General features: G+C 38.1%; 1 protein-coding gene across 1 annotated transcript in view; it reads right to left on the bottom strand.

The window, feature by feature from the left end:
- igsf9a (immunoglobulin superfamily, member 9a) overlaps positions 1-12,623 on the bottom strand; it is a 95,522-nt gene that overhangs the window by 36,852 nt on the left and 46,047 nt on the right. The window contains exons 5-7 of the mRNA XM_041810322.1: positions 9,395-9,543; positions 7,779-7,890; positions 1,807-1,948 (exon numbers count right to left, since the gene is read on the bottom strand). Coding sequence (XP_041666256.1) covers positions 1,807-1,948; positions 7,779-7,890; positions 9,395-9,543 — 403 coding nt within the window. The remainder of the gene's footprint in view (positions 1-1,806; positions 1,949-7,778; positions 7,891-9,394; positions 9,544-12,623) is intronic.

The following is a 12,623-nucleotide window of genomic DNA, read 5'->3' on the forward strand; positions in this document are numbered from 1 at the left end:
ATTTGTGAAGCACCACAGCACATTTTGGTGAAAAAGCAGGTCTGCTCCGTCCTTTTAATTGGTTTACACAAATACAAAATGGCAACAAAGCAGGAATCGGCATACACACTCCCAGGGGACGGACAAGCACACTGTTTTGATTTGCTAATAGGAATAACTTTCTTTTGAGTGTGTTACTTCTGTAGCATAATAAAGACTTGACATTTGGCAATGTTTGCCATTGTAGTGTAAGATAGAAGAAGAAGAAGAAGTCACACAGCTTAAAAAACTGAAATTCTGCATCAAGAGTGACTGAAGTATTCATGCGTAGAGTTTCAGATACCATACCTGACAAACAGGGATTATGAGTGTAAAGAACATTAATAAGTAGTAACATCTAAAATGTATGTTTTTTAATTATTTGATTTTAAAATAAATAAGAGAAGAGCGTGCTCTGGTTGGGCAGCTAACGATTATTGCCCTTCTTTTTAAATTTCAGTAAACTTCTGTCTGCTTTAGATGAAATCTCTACACTCAGTGGACCGGCACAAGAGTATATGTCAGGCAGGCTCTTAAGAAATGTCGCTGCTGATTTTTCTCATCTCCTGGGACTGACTTTCATGTACTTTAGTTGCACTGGCCATAAGTAAGACCACCAGGAAGGAAGATTTTAGACTTTCCATCTGACAACATGTTGAGGTTTATTTTAGGAATAAAAGTCTCTCCTTTTGAACCGTCTACAATATTTTGTTGGTGGGTTATTTACATGACATATAATAAGCTTGATGTAAAATGAAATGAAAAATATGGGTTTATGGATAGTTAAGCAGAAGATCTACTTTTATCGTCTTAGTTGCAAATGCTAAAATAACGTTTAGTTTTCTATCATACTTGCTAATTCCTCACATACTGCTGCTGTCATTACTGGTCAATATCCTTGTTTTTCTTGTCTCTCACCCCCTACCTTAATACAGGGACCTGACAATAGTATTCTGCTGCTGTAATGACATTGTATTCAAATGCATTTACTTTAATATGGAGTTGCCCCCAACTCTGATGCCTTGCTTGAACTTTAGCAGATTGTCTGGACCCCGTGTTTGTCCTTAAATGAATTGGTTGCTGTCAAGTAATTGGCTGATATTTGCATTAATTATTAGTTGAACATGCATACCTAATGAATTTGCCAGTAAGTGTATAATAGTCATGATCTCATTGTCAATCTAAATAATAGTAATGATAATTTCTGCCATAATAAATCTTCCCTAGTTTTAGTGTTCTTACAGCAACCAGGAGATGTGTCTTTAGGTTGTTGTTTAGAGCTGTACTGTGGAGCTGAAAACAAAAATTGTAACTCCTAGCTGTAAACAAAAACAGATTCATAGTCAGCCTAGTATTAAATTTCTCGCCACATTTTTGCTGTCAGTCACAAGAGAAGTCTTAAGATCAGGAGCATGAATTTGTATGACATCTCCAGCATCTTCATTCACCTGCATGAGACAAACAACGATAACACATGGCTGTATGCCACACTGACTTTTAAGAAATGTTGTGGCTGGGTTCTTGTTATGCCCTGGGGCTGTGACCATATACTGCAGCTCCTTGAGCCACGACTATGAATCCTAGGGAGTCCATTTCTACAGCTAAAGAAGCACATGTCTGCATCTGTGGACCCATGAGTGTCGGAATAAGTCACCTTTTAAAGTCAGGATGATTAGGTTTTTGATTTCAAAATAGGATATGTTTTTTTTCTTATTTACATTCCACAACTGTAAAGCATCTTTTGCTTTGTAATTCATGTGAATGTGGTGTGGTAATGATTGCACTCACTCTATGTGGTAGACGTTTTCTCCACCTTTCTGCCATACGTAGGTCATGTTGGAGGGATCAGCCACAGCCTGACAGCGGAGGAGTGCATCCTTGGACATATTGACTGAGGTACTTTTCGGAGGGACGATAATGACAGGTGGACCTGGTGGAAGGAATGTTACATAATGCTTAACAGAATTACAGACAATGCCTAAAAAAATCCAACATGAATCAAGCATGTCCAATTACAGTATGTAACAATTTGTATTCGAATGCATATGAATTTTCCCGGAACCTGTAATCATTTGTTGAAAAGGCTTGTGTGAAAGGAATGGAATCAAATAAAAGTACATTAATGCTCTCAGCCTGTAATTTCCCTTGCTCTTTGAAGTCATTTTCAACTTTATAAGTAGTTCCAGTTAGGTAGTGTTAGGTAGTCAGTGTAGCTGTTGATGGATAAAGCTGAGTTCAGTGATCTGGATTCATTCTTCCATTCACTCCATCCATCCACATGTGCATGTTTTAATTTCAGTGGTGTAACTAGGGCCTTTTTCACTCATGCACTTGTGAAAATATGTTATTTTGGGGGAATGGCTGCTTCTGGAATCTTCCTGAGTTGCCTTTTTCTTGGAAAACGTATTTATTTATTTCAACTAACGCCAGACTTGGAAAGTTTATGTAAACATGTAAGCCTGGTAATACTAACTGCAACCTAATTCAGTATCTCAATAAAAAAAAGAATATTACATAAGACCCTCAAAAAGATGGTTTTTAATATAGAAATGTTGGCCTTTTGCAAAGTATTTTCATTTACACGGCCTGTACAAAAATGATCTTCCCAATGGATAATTACTGTATAGATGATTATGTTTGGTAAGAAGTTATTTAACCCTAACTGATGTACAGAGTAGCTGCTCATTTCTGAAACAACCATGTTGAAAGACACATCCTGTAGTCGTAGAAAAAGATGTCCATCTGTTTCAGAGGGGTGAAATAATTTGCATTCATCAAGCAAAGAAAACATCTAAGGAGACTGCTGAAACTACTAAAATTGGGCTAAGAACTGTCCAACACATTATTAAAAACTGGAGGGATAGTTGAAAGGAAATCTTGGATGATCATGATCTGCGATCACTTAAACGTTTGGTGAAATCAAATAGTAAATAAAACAAGAGTAGAACTCAGCCATGTTTAATAGTGAAAGTAAGAGCATTTCCACACTCACAAGCATCAGGGAGGCTAATTAGACAAAAAGGCTTCAATTTGCTAAGGAGCATAAAGATTCGACTCTGGAGCAATGGAAGAAGGCCATGCAGTCTAACAAGTCCAGATTTACCCTGTTCCAGGGTGATGGGTGCATCAGGTAAGAAAAGAGGCAGATGATGTGATGTACCCATCATGCCTAGTGCCTGCCATACAAGCCTGTGTGGACAGTGCTATGAACTGAGCTCTAGGTTCAGCAATATAATTTGCCCAAAGAATGAATATACTGAATGACCATGTTATTCCATCAATGGTTTTCTTCTTCCCTGATGGCACAGGCATATTCCAAGATGACAATGCCGGGATTCATCGAGCTTAAATTGTGAAAGAGTGGTTTAGGGAGCATGAAACATTATTTTCACACATGGATTGGCCACCACAGAGTCCACACCTTAACCCCATTGAGAATCTTTGGGATGTGCTGGAGAAAACTTTGGGCAGTGGTCAGACTCTCTCATCATCAACGCAAGATCTTGGCAAGAAATTAATCCAACTCTGGACGGAAATATATGTTGTGACATTGCAGAAGCTTATCAAAATGATGCCATGGTGTATGCATGCCATAATCAAAGCTAAAGGCGGTCCAGTGAAATATTAGAGTGTGGGATTTTTTTGGGGGGGACAGGCAGTGTATATGTACTCAGTACTTGGTTGGGGCTCCTTTTGAATGAATGAAAGTGCAGTGTGGCATGGAGGCAATCAGCCTGTGGCACTGCTGGGCTGTTATGAAAGCCCAGGTTGCTATGATGGTGGATTTAAGCTTGTCTGAGTTTTTGGGCCTGGTGTGCCTAATCTTTCTCTTGACAATACCCCATAGATTCTCAATGGGGTACAGGTCTGGAAAACTATGCAGATTAAGGGGAGATGGTAAAATATTCAAGTGCAATTACAAAAAACTCAAAGTGACCACGTACTGTTAGAAAACTAAAAATTCCATTCTTTTAATTCAGAAAAATAAACTGCATTAGCTGTATTGAATTTTAATGTTACCACAACCCCTTTTTAAACAACCTTCTACTGTTCAGTCTTATAGGCCAGTATATGGTGCTGGTGCAGGTGCTAGTCTAACAGCAAGAGCTGCAGATGTTTTTCATACTGTGTATTTTTTCATCAATTGGAAAGTGAGTCCCTTTGAACAAATCTAGTAAAATTGCAGCATACACAACAATGATGTAATTCCTCAGTAGGAGTTTGAAACAGTCACCGTGAACAGAGTCATTTATATTCTGCATCAAACTGAAAAAAAATGCAGGTTATGCCAGCACCACTTTCAACAATCTATTCAAAGGTTTTTCAGTGTCAGTTCTCAATTTCCTGGCTCCTATTCATGGTAACGGCTAACAAGCTGTTAGGCATACGTACAGCAGGAGGATGTGTGAAGTTCTTTAAAATATATATAAATATATATATATATATATATATAAGTCTGGTAATATCACATCCTTACATCCATCTTGTAGAGTAGCATAGTAACCTTGGCTATCCTTTGAGACCTCATTAGCTACTACCTTCAGGATTTATTGTGTTGAGTTACAGTAAAGAGGATGCATTTTAGCTCATACAAGACCCTTGACATTCTTCACAAATCCTTAGATGAAACAAATTGTGGCTCTTTGTGGTAATTTGATATGTGATCGAGCAATGTTTTTTATCTACCTTAAAGGGATGTTGCTGTATTATTGAAGTTAGGTTGAGTTACTTGGAAATAGTAGTTATAGTGGCCACAAGAGATTTCACTCTGCATTACCCCTTTAAACAGAGTGGACTGATGGCACTAGTAATACTGACAAAAATGAAACAAGCAAAAAGTGTGATATAGATGTAACAAAAAGAACAAGCATTTATAGTTCATGACAAACATTTAACTTGGCTACAAGCCCTTTGTCTATCACAACATCACACAAAGAGTGTTTCTGTTGGACAGGCCTGTTCTCCCTCTAAAGCTGTTTTCATTTATGCACAGCTAAAAATGTCAAGAGAATTTCAGGCAGAAGTTCCCATGCCATTTTCCAGAGTTTATTGTTCACACATGCATCTCACAGCTGGAGACTATCTCTCTGCTGAATGTGGTCTGGTGTCAGGAGGCAAGACATGAAACACTAAGAAGAGTGTGGAAGAAGAATAGCGTCCACTTATATGAGAATCTCAGCACATGCACAGATATTACACCAATCATGTGACTGCAGTCTACGGTTATGCAGCGCCGTCAGGCAGGCCTGCCCACAAAACAAGCTGGGGCTTCTGAAAACCCAGTGAATGGGCCCTCCCCAGTTGTGATTTGTTAAAATATCAATGCATGCATGTTGGACCAGTAGCACTGATACTAACATCCTGGCAAACAGTATTTTTTTGGAGCTGAAAGTTGTCAAGCTACGATTGGGTGTGATATTTACATTGTTGAATTGTGCCACTTGCAATCCTTCTTTACCATTTTCCATTAAGTTTTGCCACTTTATTCCACTTTTGTCCAATTTTCACAAATTTTTGCCACTCTACCAACTTTCGCCACTTTTTTCGCTACTTAAATCCATTTTCTATTTTGCCCATTTTTGCGTCTATTTGGAATCATTTAATTATTTTTCCACTGAAGTTGTCTCATTGTCGTCCACTTAATTTTCTGGCATCCATCATTTCAATGTGCCCATCTACAGTGTTATCTTTCTTTGAAAAAAAAAAATCATGTTTTCATAAAAGGGGTTTACATCTTAAAAAGGGCTATATTGTACAACAGCATTGATAAACAAAATGTATTTTTGTTTCTTTGAAAAGAGTGGTTATTATTAAGGTTGGAAATGCTGATCACAGGTTAACTTTACAATAGATCATAACTTCACTGACCTCCATGGGCCCCCTTTTAGGCAGGGCCCCAAAAAGCTCTTCTCTTTATCCCCCCTTAGAGAAGGCTTTGCCTACCGGATATGAATGTCATTACCCCGTCCTGCTTGCTTTTGGGGAGTTTTCCTTAACATTTTCTGCCGTAGTCACTATTACCTCAGCACATGTAAAATTTATAAGCAGACTGGCAGAAAAAAATACAGGTAAAGTCGAACAACTAACACCCTTGTGCTGTAAAGTTGGACTGAAAATCAATAATGGTGTTGTTTGAAGAAAATAGCATGAAGATTTATCTCTTGTGAGAGTGAATGACTGTAAAATTATGAGTGATAACTGAAAATACAAAGTATTTGTCTTTGACACATTATGATTGCATTAGAGTAATATAATCCAAGGAGAATTGAAGGCTTTGCCTTAGTAAAGCAAAAAGAAGTGCACTATTTTATGGTTTGATTATACAAACTGACTGAGAAAAGCTGTCAATATCCCTGAGACCCTGCATTGTCAAATTCACCGGAGTAATTTCCTTGAAAACTGATCAGCTCCAGCAGCACTCTGCTACAATGTCACATTTACTTTCCCTGTACCGTGCTGACCTTCAACATGTGCTCTTTGCAAAAGACCTAATAATGTCAGCTTTATGTGGCACATGTCTCATGTATAAATAAGCGCGTGATCTCCACAGCCATCATTCGTGATCGGTCCATAACCTTTAATGCCTAATGGATATATGCATGGGTGACAGTTTAGAGGTTACTTAAGGCTTTTACACCAAATCCATCCAGATCAGCCTCAGCCATTAGGCTACTGTAATCCATCCATGTGGCAATGCAGCAGAAAAACCCAGCCAAAGCTCAGATAATGTGACTTCTACTGAAAAGTTTTTGGCTTATAGGATGTTTATTCAAAATACGACCACTGCAAATGTGAGGTTTCAAAATCAAGTTAAACCTTGAGGAGACATTTCAGCAAAACAAAACATTTCCTCATGCAGGAAGTTTCAGAAAAGTCTCTGTTCTCAGGAGAAACTAAGAGATTACAGGAAAGGTAAAGTCAAATCAATCCCACAATGCATTATGCAGGGATGTGTCCGAGACACAATGAAGCAATTGCATCTTTTACATATTTAAGTTCTAATTGCTGATTTAATTGGGACATCTGTAGCCTGAAATTCTGCTCAGGATGTGCGAGAACTTGAAATACTGACACTCAAAACAGTTAGTGGCCAGTAGTCTGGTGGATCCGTCTTTTATGGTTTGAGGTGGATGGCCCAAGTACAATTTTGGCCTACAGCTCCTTGCCTGTATATCATTCCTAACTCTCTCCCTGTTGTCTGACCTTATACACTGTCCTATCTAAACAAAAACATAAAAACCCAATAACAAATCTAAAAAAAACCATTAAATTAGACTGAATTGCTCAAGAGAAATTCATATTTTTACTTAAACAAGATCATTTTCATTAAGAATATGGTAAAATATGGTAATCTGTGCAAATGTGGAGAGAGACATTATCTTGTTTCTCTCAGCAACAGCAGCCTTACATTTTCAGAAAACTGTCATCCCTCTGATGTGCAACCTTTAAATTGAGCTAAACACAAGGTTTTATCAGAATAAAGCAATGCCCTGAACTATGGATGAAATCCTGTCACAAATCATGATATCGACATTACCTTCACAGGGACAAAAAAGGAGTTAAATTCAGCTTGAGATTCTGATGCCACTCTGTCATATGATGCAAGAGAGGGAAACAGAGATGTAAACTGTGGTGGCTCCCAGCCAGTCAGGCTAGCGCTCATCACAGGGAGTGAGGGAAACTAGCAGGCTGGCAGAGAGACACACTGACAGACAGACAGGCAGGCAGAAAGGCAAACAGACCATCAAGCAACAACTGACCTTTGATCTTCACTCTCGTCACGCGAGTCACGTTTCCCTCCGAGTTAGAGGCGTGGCAGGCGTACTGTCCTGCTGCCTGCATGCTCACTGCTCGCAGAGATAAGGCTCCATCCTGGTAAATATGATATGACAGATAAACCAATAGATTTATGGTTTCAGTGGTATATAGACAGACATACAGTGAACAGGCAGACATATAGCATACATGTGATTGATAGATGTGTAGGAAGGTGGAAAACTAGATAGATGTGAAAATGGTAAATGGACTGTATTTGTGAAGCACTTTTCATGTCTTCCATCAAAGCACTTTACCACTACACATTCACCCATTCACAGTGATGGCAGAAGACATTATGTAAAGTGCCCATCAGTATTCACTTATCTCATTCATACACATTTACATGCTGCTGGCTGTGCCACTGCAAGCAATCTGAGGTTCAGTGTCTATCAAAGGACACTCCAACATGTGGACTGTGGGAGCTGGGATTGGGCCAGATTGAGAGAGAAACTACTCCACCACTGAGACACAGTCTTACTCCAGGACTGTTCCTATAGAAGATGAAGTTAAACTGAAATATTGTTGGCCTTGATAATGCTACAAGGCCCATGGCTGATTGAACAGTAGATTGCAAGATTGATTGTAGTAGATTGTAACTTTGAATAAATGTCAATGTAACTTTTTATACCTCCACAATAATGATATCCAGGGTAGGAGACATGGTGTTGGCTGTGTTATCTATACATACAATACTTTTTAAAAGTATTCATCCCCTTGGATATTTTACCCTTTCATTGGATTGTAAATCAATCAAAGTTGATATAATTTGGCTTTTTAAACCAAAGAGAAAACTCTTAAATGTAAAAGTGTAAACAGATTTCTGCAGAGCATTGTAAACTAAACAAAAATATGTCATGTTAAATAAATGACTGCATAGAGTTTTGCTCCCTTTGAGTTAGTATTTAGATAAACCTTTGGCTGCAATCACAGTACTAAGCCTGTGTGGATAGGTCTCAGTCAGGCTTCCATATCTGGACACTGCAATTTTACACCATTCTTCATTCTGCAAAACTGCTCAAGCTCTGGCAGGTTGTACAGGGATCTGGTGTGAACAGCCCTTTTCAAGTCCAGCCACAAATCATCTTTTGGACTGAGATCTGGGCTTTGACTCGGCCACTCCATAACATTCAACTTGTTGTCCTTCAACCATTTTTGTGTAGCCTTCCCTGTATGCTATGGATCATTGTCTTTCTGGAAAATACATCTTCTTCCAAGCCACTGAATAACATTGTGTTCCAGGCCTGGCTGCTGAGAAGCATCCCCACAGCATGATGCTGCCACCACCATGCTTCCCAGTGGGGATGGTGTGCGTCATCCAAGGATTGGAATATTTTTTGGCACTGTACGTCCAGGTGAACCCCTTGAGGAATTTTTTTCAAACTTTGTACAAATGTCCACCCTGACTAAAGGATAGACTAATTCGATTTTGGAGGTCATAGGTCAAGGTCACTGTATATAAGCAAATATGGAAGAGAAACAAAAACTATTGACTTAAGGATGAACTAAAATACTCAAAAGCTGATTTATTAATGCACAGAAGAACTGTGTGTATGCATACCTGATAATTTGCTCTTTGAATCACAGTGCCATCTTTCATCCAGGTGATGTTTGGAGCCGGGTTGCCTTCAGCAGCACAGAGAAGACGGAGATGACCTCCAACGAGGGCTTCCAACACAGGAGGCGGGGCTTCAATAAAGGTCGGTGGAGCTATGAGACCAAACATTGAGGTCAATATTTAAGTTGACATTTCTCAAATATGAGAGTAAACAATTTTATTGGAAATCATACAAGGTCTTTCTAAAATACATATTAATCAGATGCATTTAACATGTAAGTACACTTTTGGGTGAAAAAAAATTGATCTCTACATCACGACAAAAACTCGAAGCATCATCCACAGAGTGCTCTGAGCAGAAGCAATAAAGAGATACTACAAAGTGAAAAGCTGGACTAGCACACAATAAATCTTTTGTCTCCCTCATCTCTTTTTTTTATCTATCATACACAGCATGACAGCAACTCGGCCTTGTTTGTTAAACAGAGGCAGCCTGTGTGCAGTTTACTGACATCAAGTTACATTATTATTTCAGGCACCAAAGTGAAAGCGGGTGTGATGCTGTCTTTTAGATCTGCTAACAGGAATGTTTTTCTGCCACTTGAGGGCTTTGAACTCATCAGAGGACTTCCAGTTTTTGTTTTCTTTTATTATCTGCAAAAACACCCAATGATAATGGCCCTATTCGCACTTCAGCTGTTCATCACATTTTCCAAGGACTCATACCTATATGGTCTCTTTGTGAAATAAAAACACAACTGAAATCAATTAAAGAACTTACAATTGAAAACACAGTGGGGGAAAAATCAAAGTCTTGTGTCAAACATAAGGAAGGGAACAATTTCACAGGTGGAAAGAAACCTGATAAAAACTACTTGTAGCCATGGGAAGAGGATAATTGTGTCAGTTTTCCACATTAAGAAATATTTTATTTAAAGAGCGTATGAATAGACAAACAAGCAAAGCTAGGATAATAGGTTTAGCCATTCAAGTGTTTGTCTATATGAAGCAAACCTGTTTTTTATTTATTTATGCCTTCTTCCTTTTCACGGAAATTTATAAATATTTTTCAAACTGCCAAGATGATCTAGCAGTACTGCATGACGACTGATAAATCATGCAATATTTCATATCACAGGGATTAATCTGTCTGTATTTCATATTAAGCTGGTAAATATATGACTTTCCATAGCCTGTTAACTAGCTGGCAGCTCATTCACAAAGCAGGAACACTCCCACATGGTCTCTCCAAAATCCACTGCAAAACTTCATATTTTTCAAGGTACTCATGGTGCGTTCTGGATGAAAATACAATGCCTATAAAAATGTATTCACCCCTTGGATGTTTTACCCTATTACTCATTTTATTCAGCAATCAAAGAAATAAAAAAATACACACACACAAAAAAAAAACAGATTTCTGCAAAGTAATGTCAATTAAACAAAAAAAAGTCCTTTACAATAGGTGACTGCACAAATATTCAGCACCTTTCACAGGCCTGTCTGATATCACAGAGAATCCCATAGGAATGAATGGACTTCTGGGTTATTTTTCTTTGTAACCATACATAAGTAGAAATGAGAGGTTAGAGTTTGTTGGAGGTTGTTCCATGGAAAATGCAGTTTTACAATTTTTAGTACAATTTTTTAGGAACAAGCCTGTCAGTAGAATGGGCCATGTTGGTGCCAAAATTCCACTCAAACCAATTTGAGATGTACGATAGTTTTCTAAAACAGGCCTTAAAAATAATTATAAAGCTATGTTTGTGGCATCTCTCTTCAAGTGTAGGCCATCCGACCTTCCCATACAGAGCACAATGATGAGAGCCGTATCTGTCACCAGTTATAAATATAAGGGCAGAGTGATTGACAGTGTCTAGAGGCTTTAGAGTTGAAGCAGCAGCATGCCTATAAATTACATCCCCATAATCCATAACTGATAAGAGCACGGCCTCAACAATTCTCTTTCCACTGAACAAAGGAAAACTTGATTTATGTCTGCACAGGAAGCCAAATTTCTGTCGTAACTTGGAATATGGAACTTAACTCTCAATTCCTCATCGAGCCAAGATCTGTGACTCTTTTCTGAACCATTTCTGCTGGATACGTGCAAATTTACATAAACTGTGTTTCTGGCCCTGGAGAACAGCATGTTCTTTGTCTAAGTTGCATGGAGTAGCAGTTTATGGTTAATAAGAGACTCTTGAAAATAATAAAAAGCAAGTTTCTGATAACTAATTGTGCTGAATCTGCCATGCAATACAGAATAATGGTGAGATGAGCGATATCCACTCAAAGAAGAAAGCATTAATGTAAGAAGTGAAGAGCATTCAGCTTAATCTCTTAAATCTAAGTAATTTACTGAAGTATAGTGTATAACGCTTAATTCTCCAGCCAAAGTTTTATAAGAAGGAATTCTGTTAACAGTTTTTGCTGCACACATAACTGATTGTTCAGGAAACTTCTGACATCTACGGCCTTTTACTTTTTTTTTTTGTTATATTTTAAGACTGTAAAGGCCAATAACAATCCAAAATGTTGAGTCAGAGAGAATACAATAGGATTTGAAGCCCACAGCTGCAGGGCATGTCAGTGAAGCTACATCTAAGGCCTTGAGCACACAGACATAATCTATTATAATTCCCATCTCTAACCTGATGCTCACACAGACCAACTCGGTGAAACTGTCTCACCTCGCTTTGATCTGGGATTCTTTATGTTTGTGAACAGTCATAGCAAAGCTTTTCCCACGTACAGATACACTTCAAAGCACTAAAAATAATGATGCATATTTTATTGTTAGATGTATTATTTAGACCTATCAATAATAATGGTGATAGCTCAAGTAAAAGTGGATTCTTATCAAAATCTGTGCAAGGAAGTCAAACATTATTTAAATTACCTGACTTTAAAAAAAAAAACTTTATAAAAAAATTATCTTGTCAAAATACTTTTGCAAGAGTTTAACTTTAAAGGAGTATTATACATAAACTACTCGTCAAATGATTGCGAATAATAATAATAATAATAATAATAATAATAATAATAGACTATGCTGAAAAATTAGATACTTAACTTTGCAAAGCAGATGGATTTGCCAGATTCTCTGTCTCTCATCGGGCAAATCCATCTTGAAAAGTTTCACTCCACAACCTTTGTGCTGAACCGAACACTGTTTGGACCAATCTGCATCATTTGAGGAGAACGAGGTGGTAGCTATGGGCGGGGTTTA

The sequence above is a fragment of the Cheilinus undulatus genome, linkage group 17 (assembly GCF_018320785.1).
Source record: "Cheilinus undulatus linkage group 17, ASM1832078v1, whole genome shotgun sequence".
NCBI lineage: Eukaryota > Metazoa > Chordata > Actinopteri > Labriformes > Labridae > Cheilinus > Cheilinus undulatus.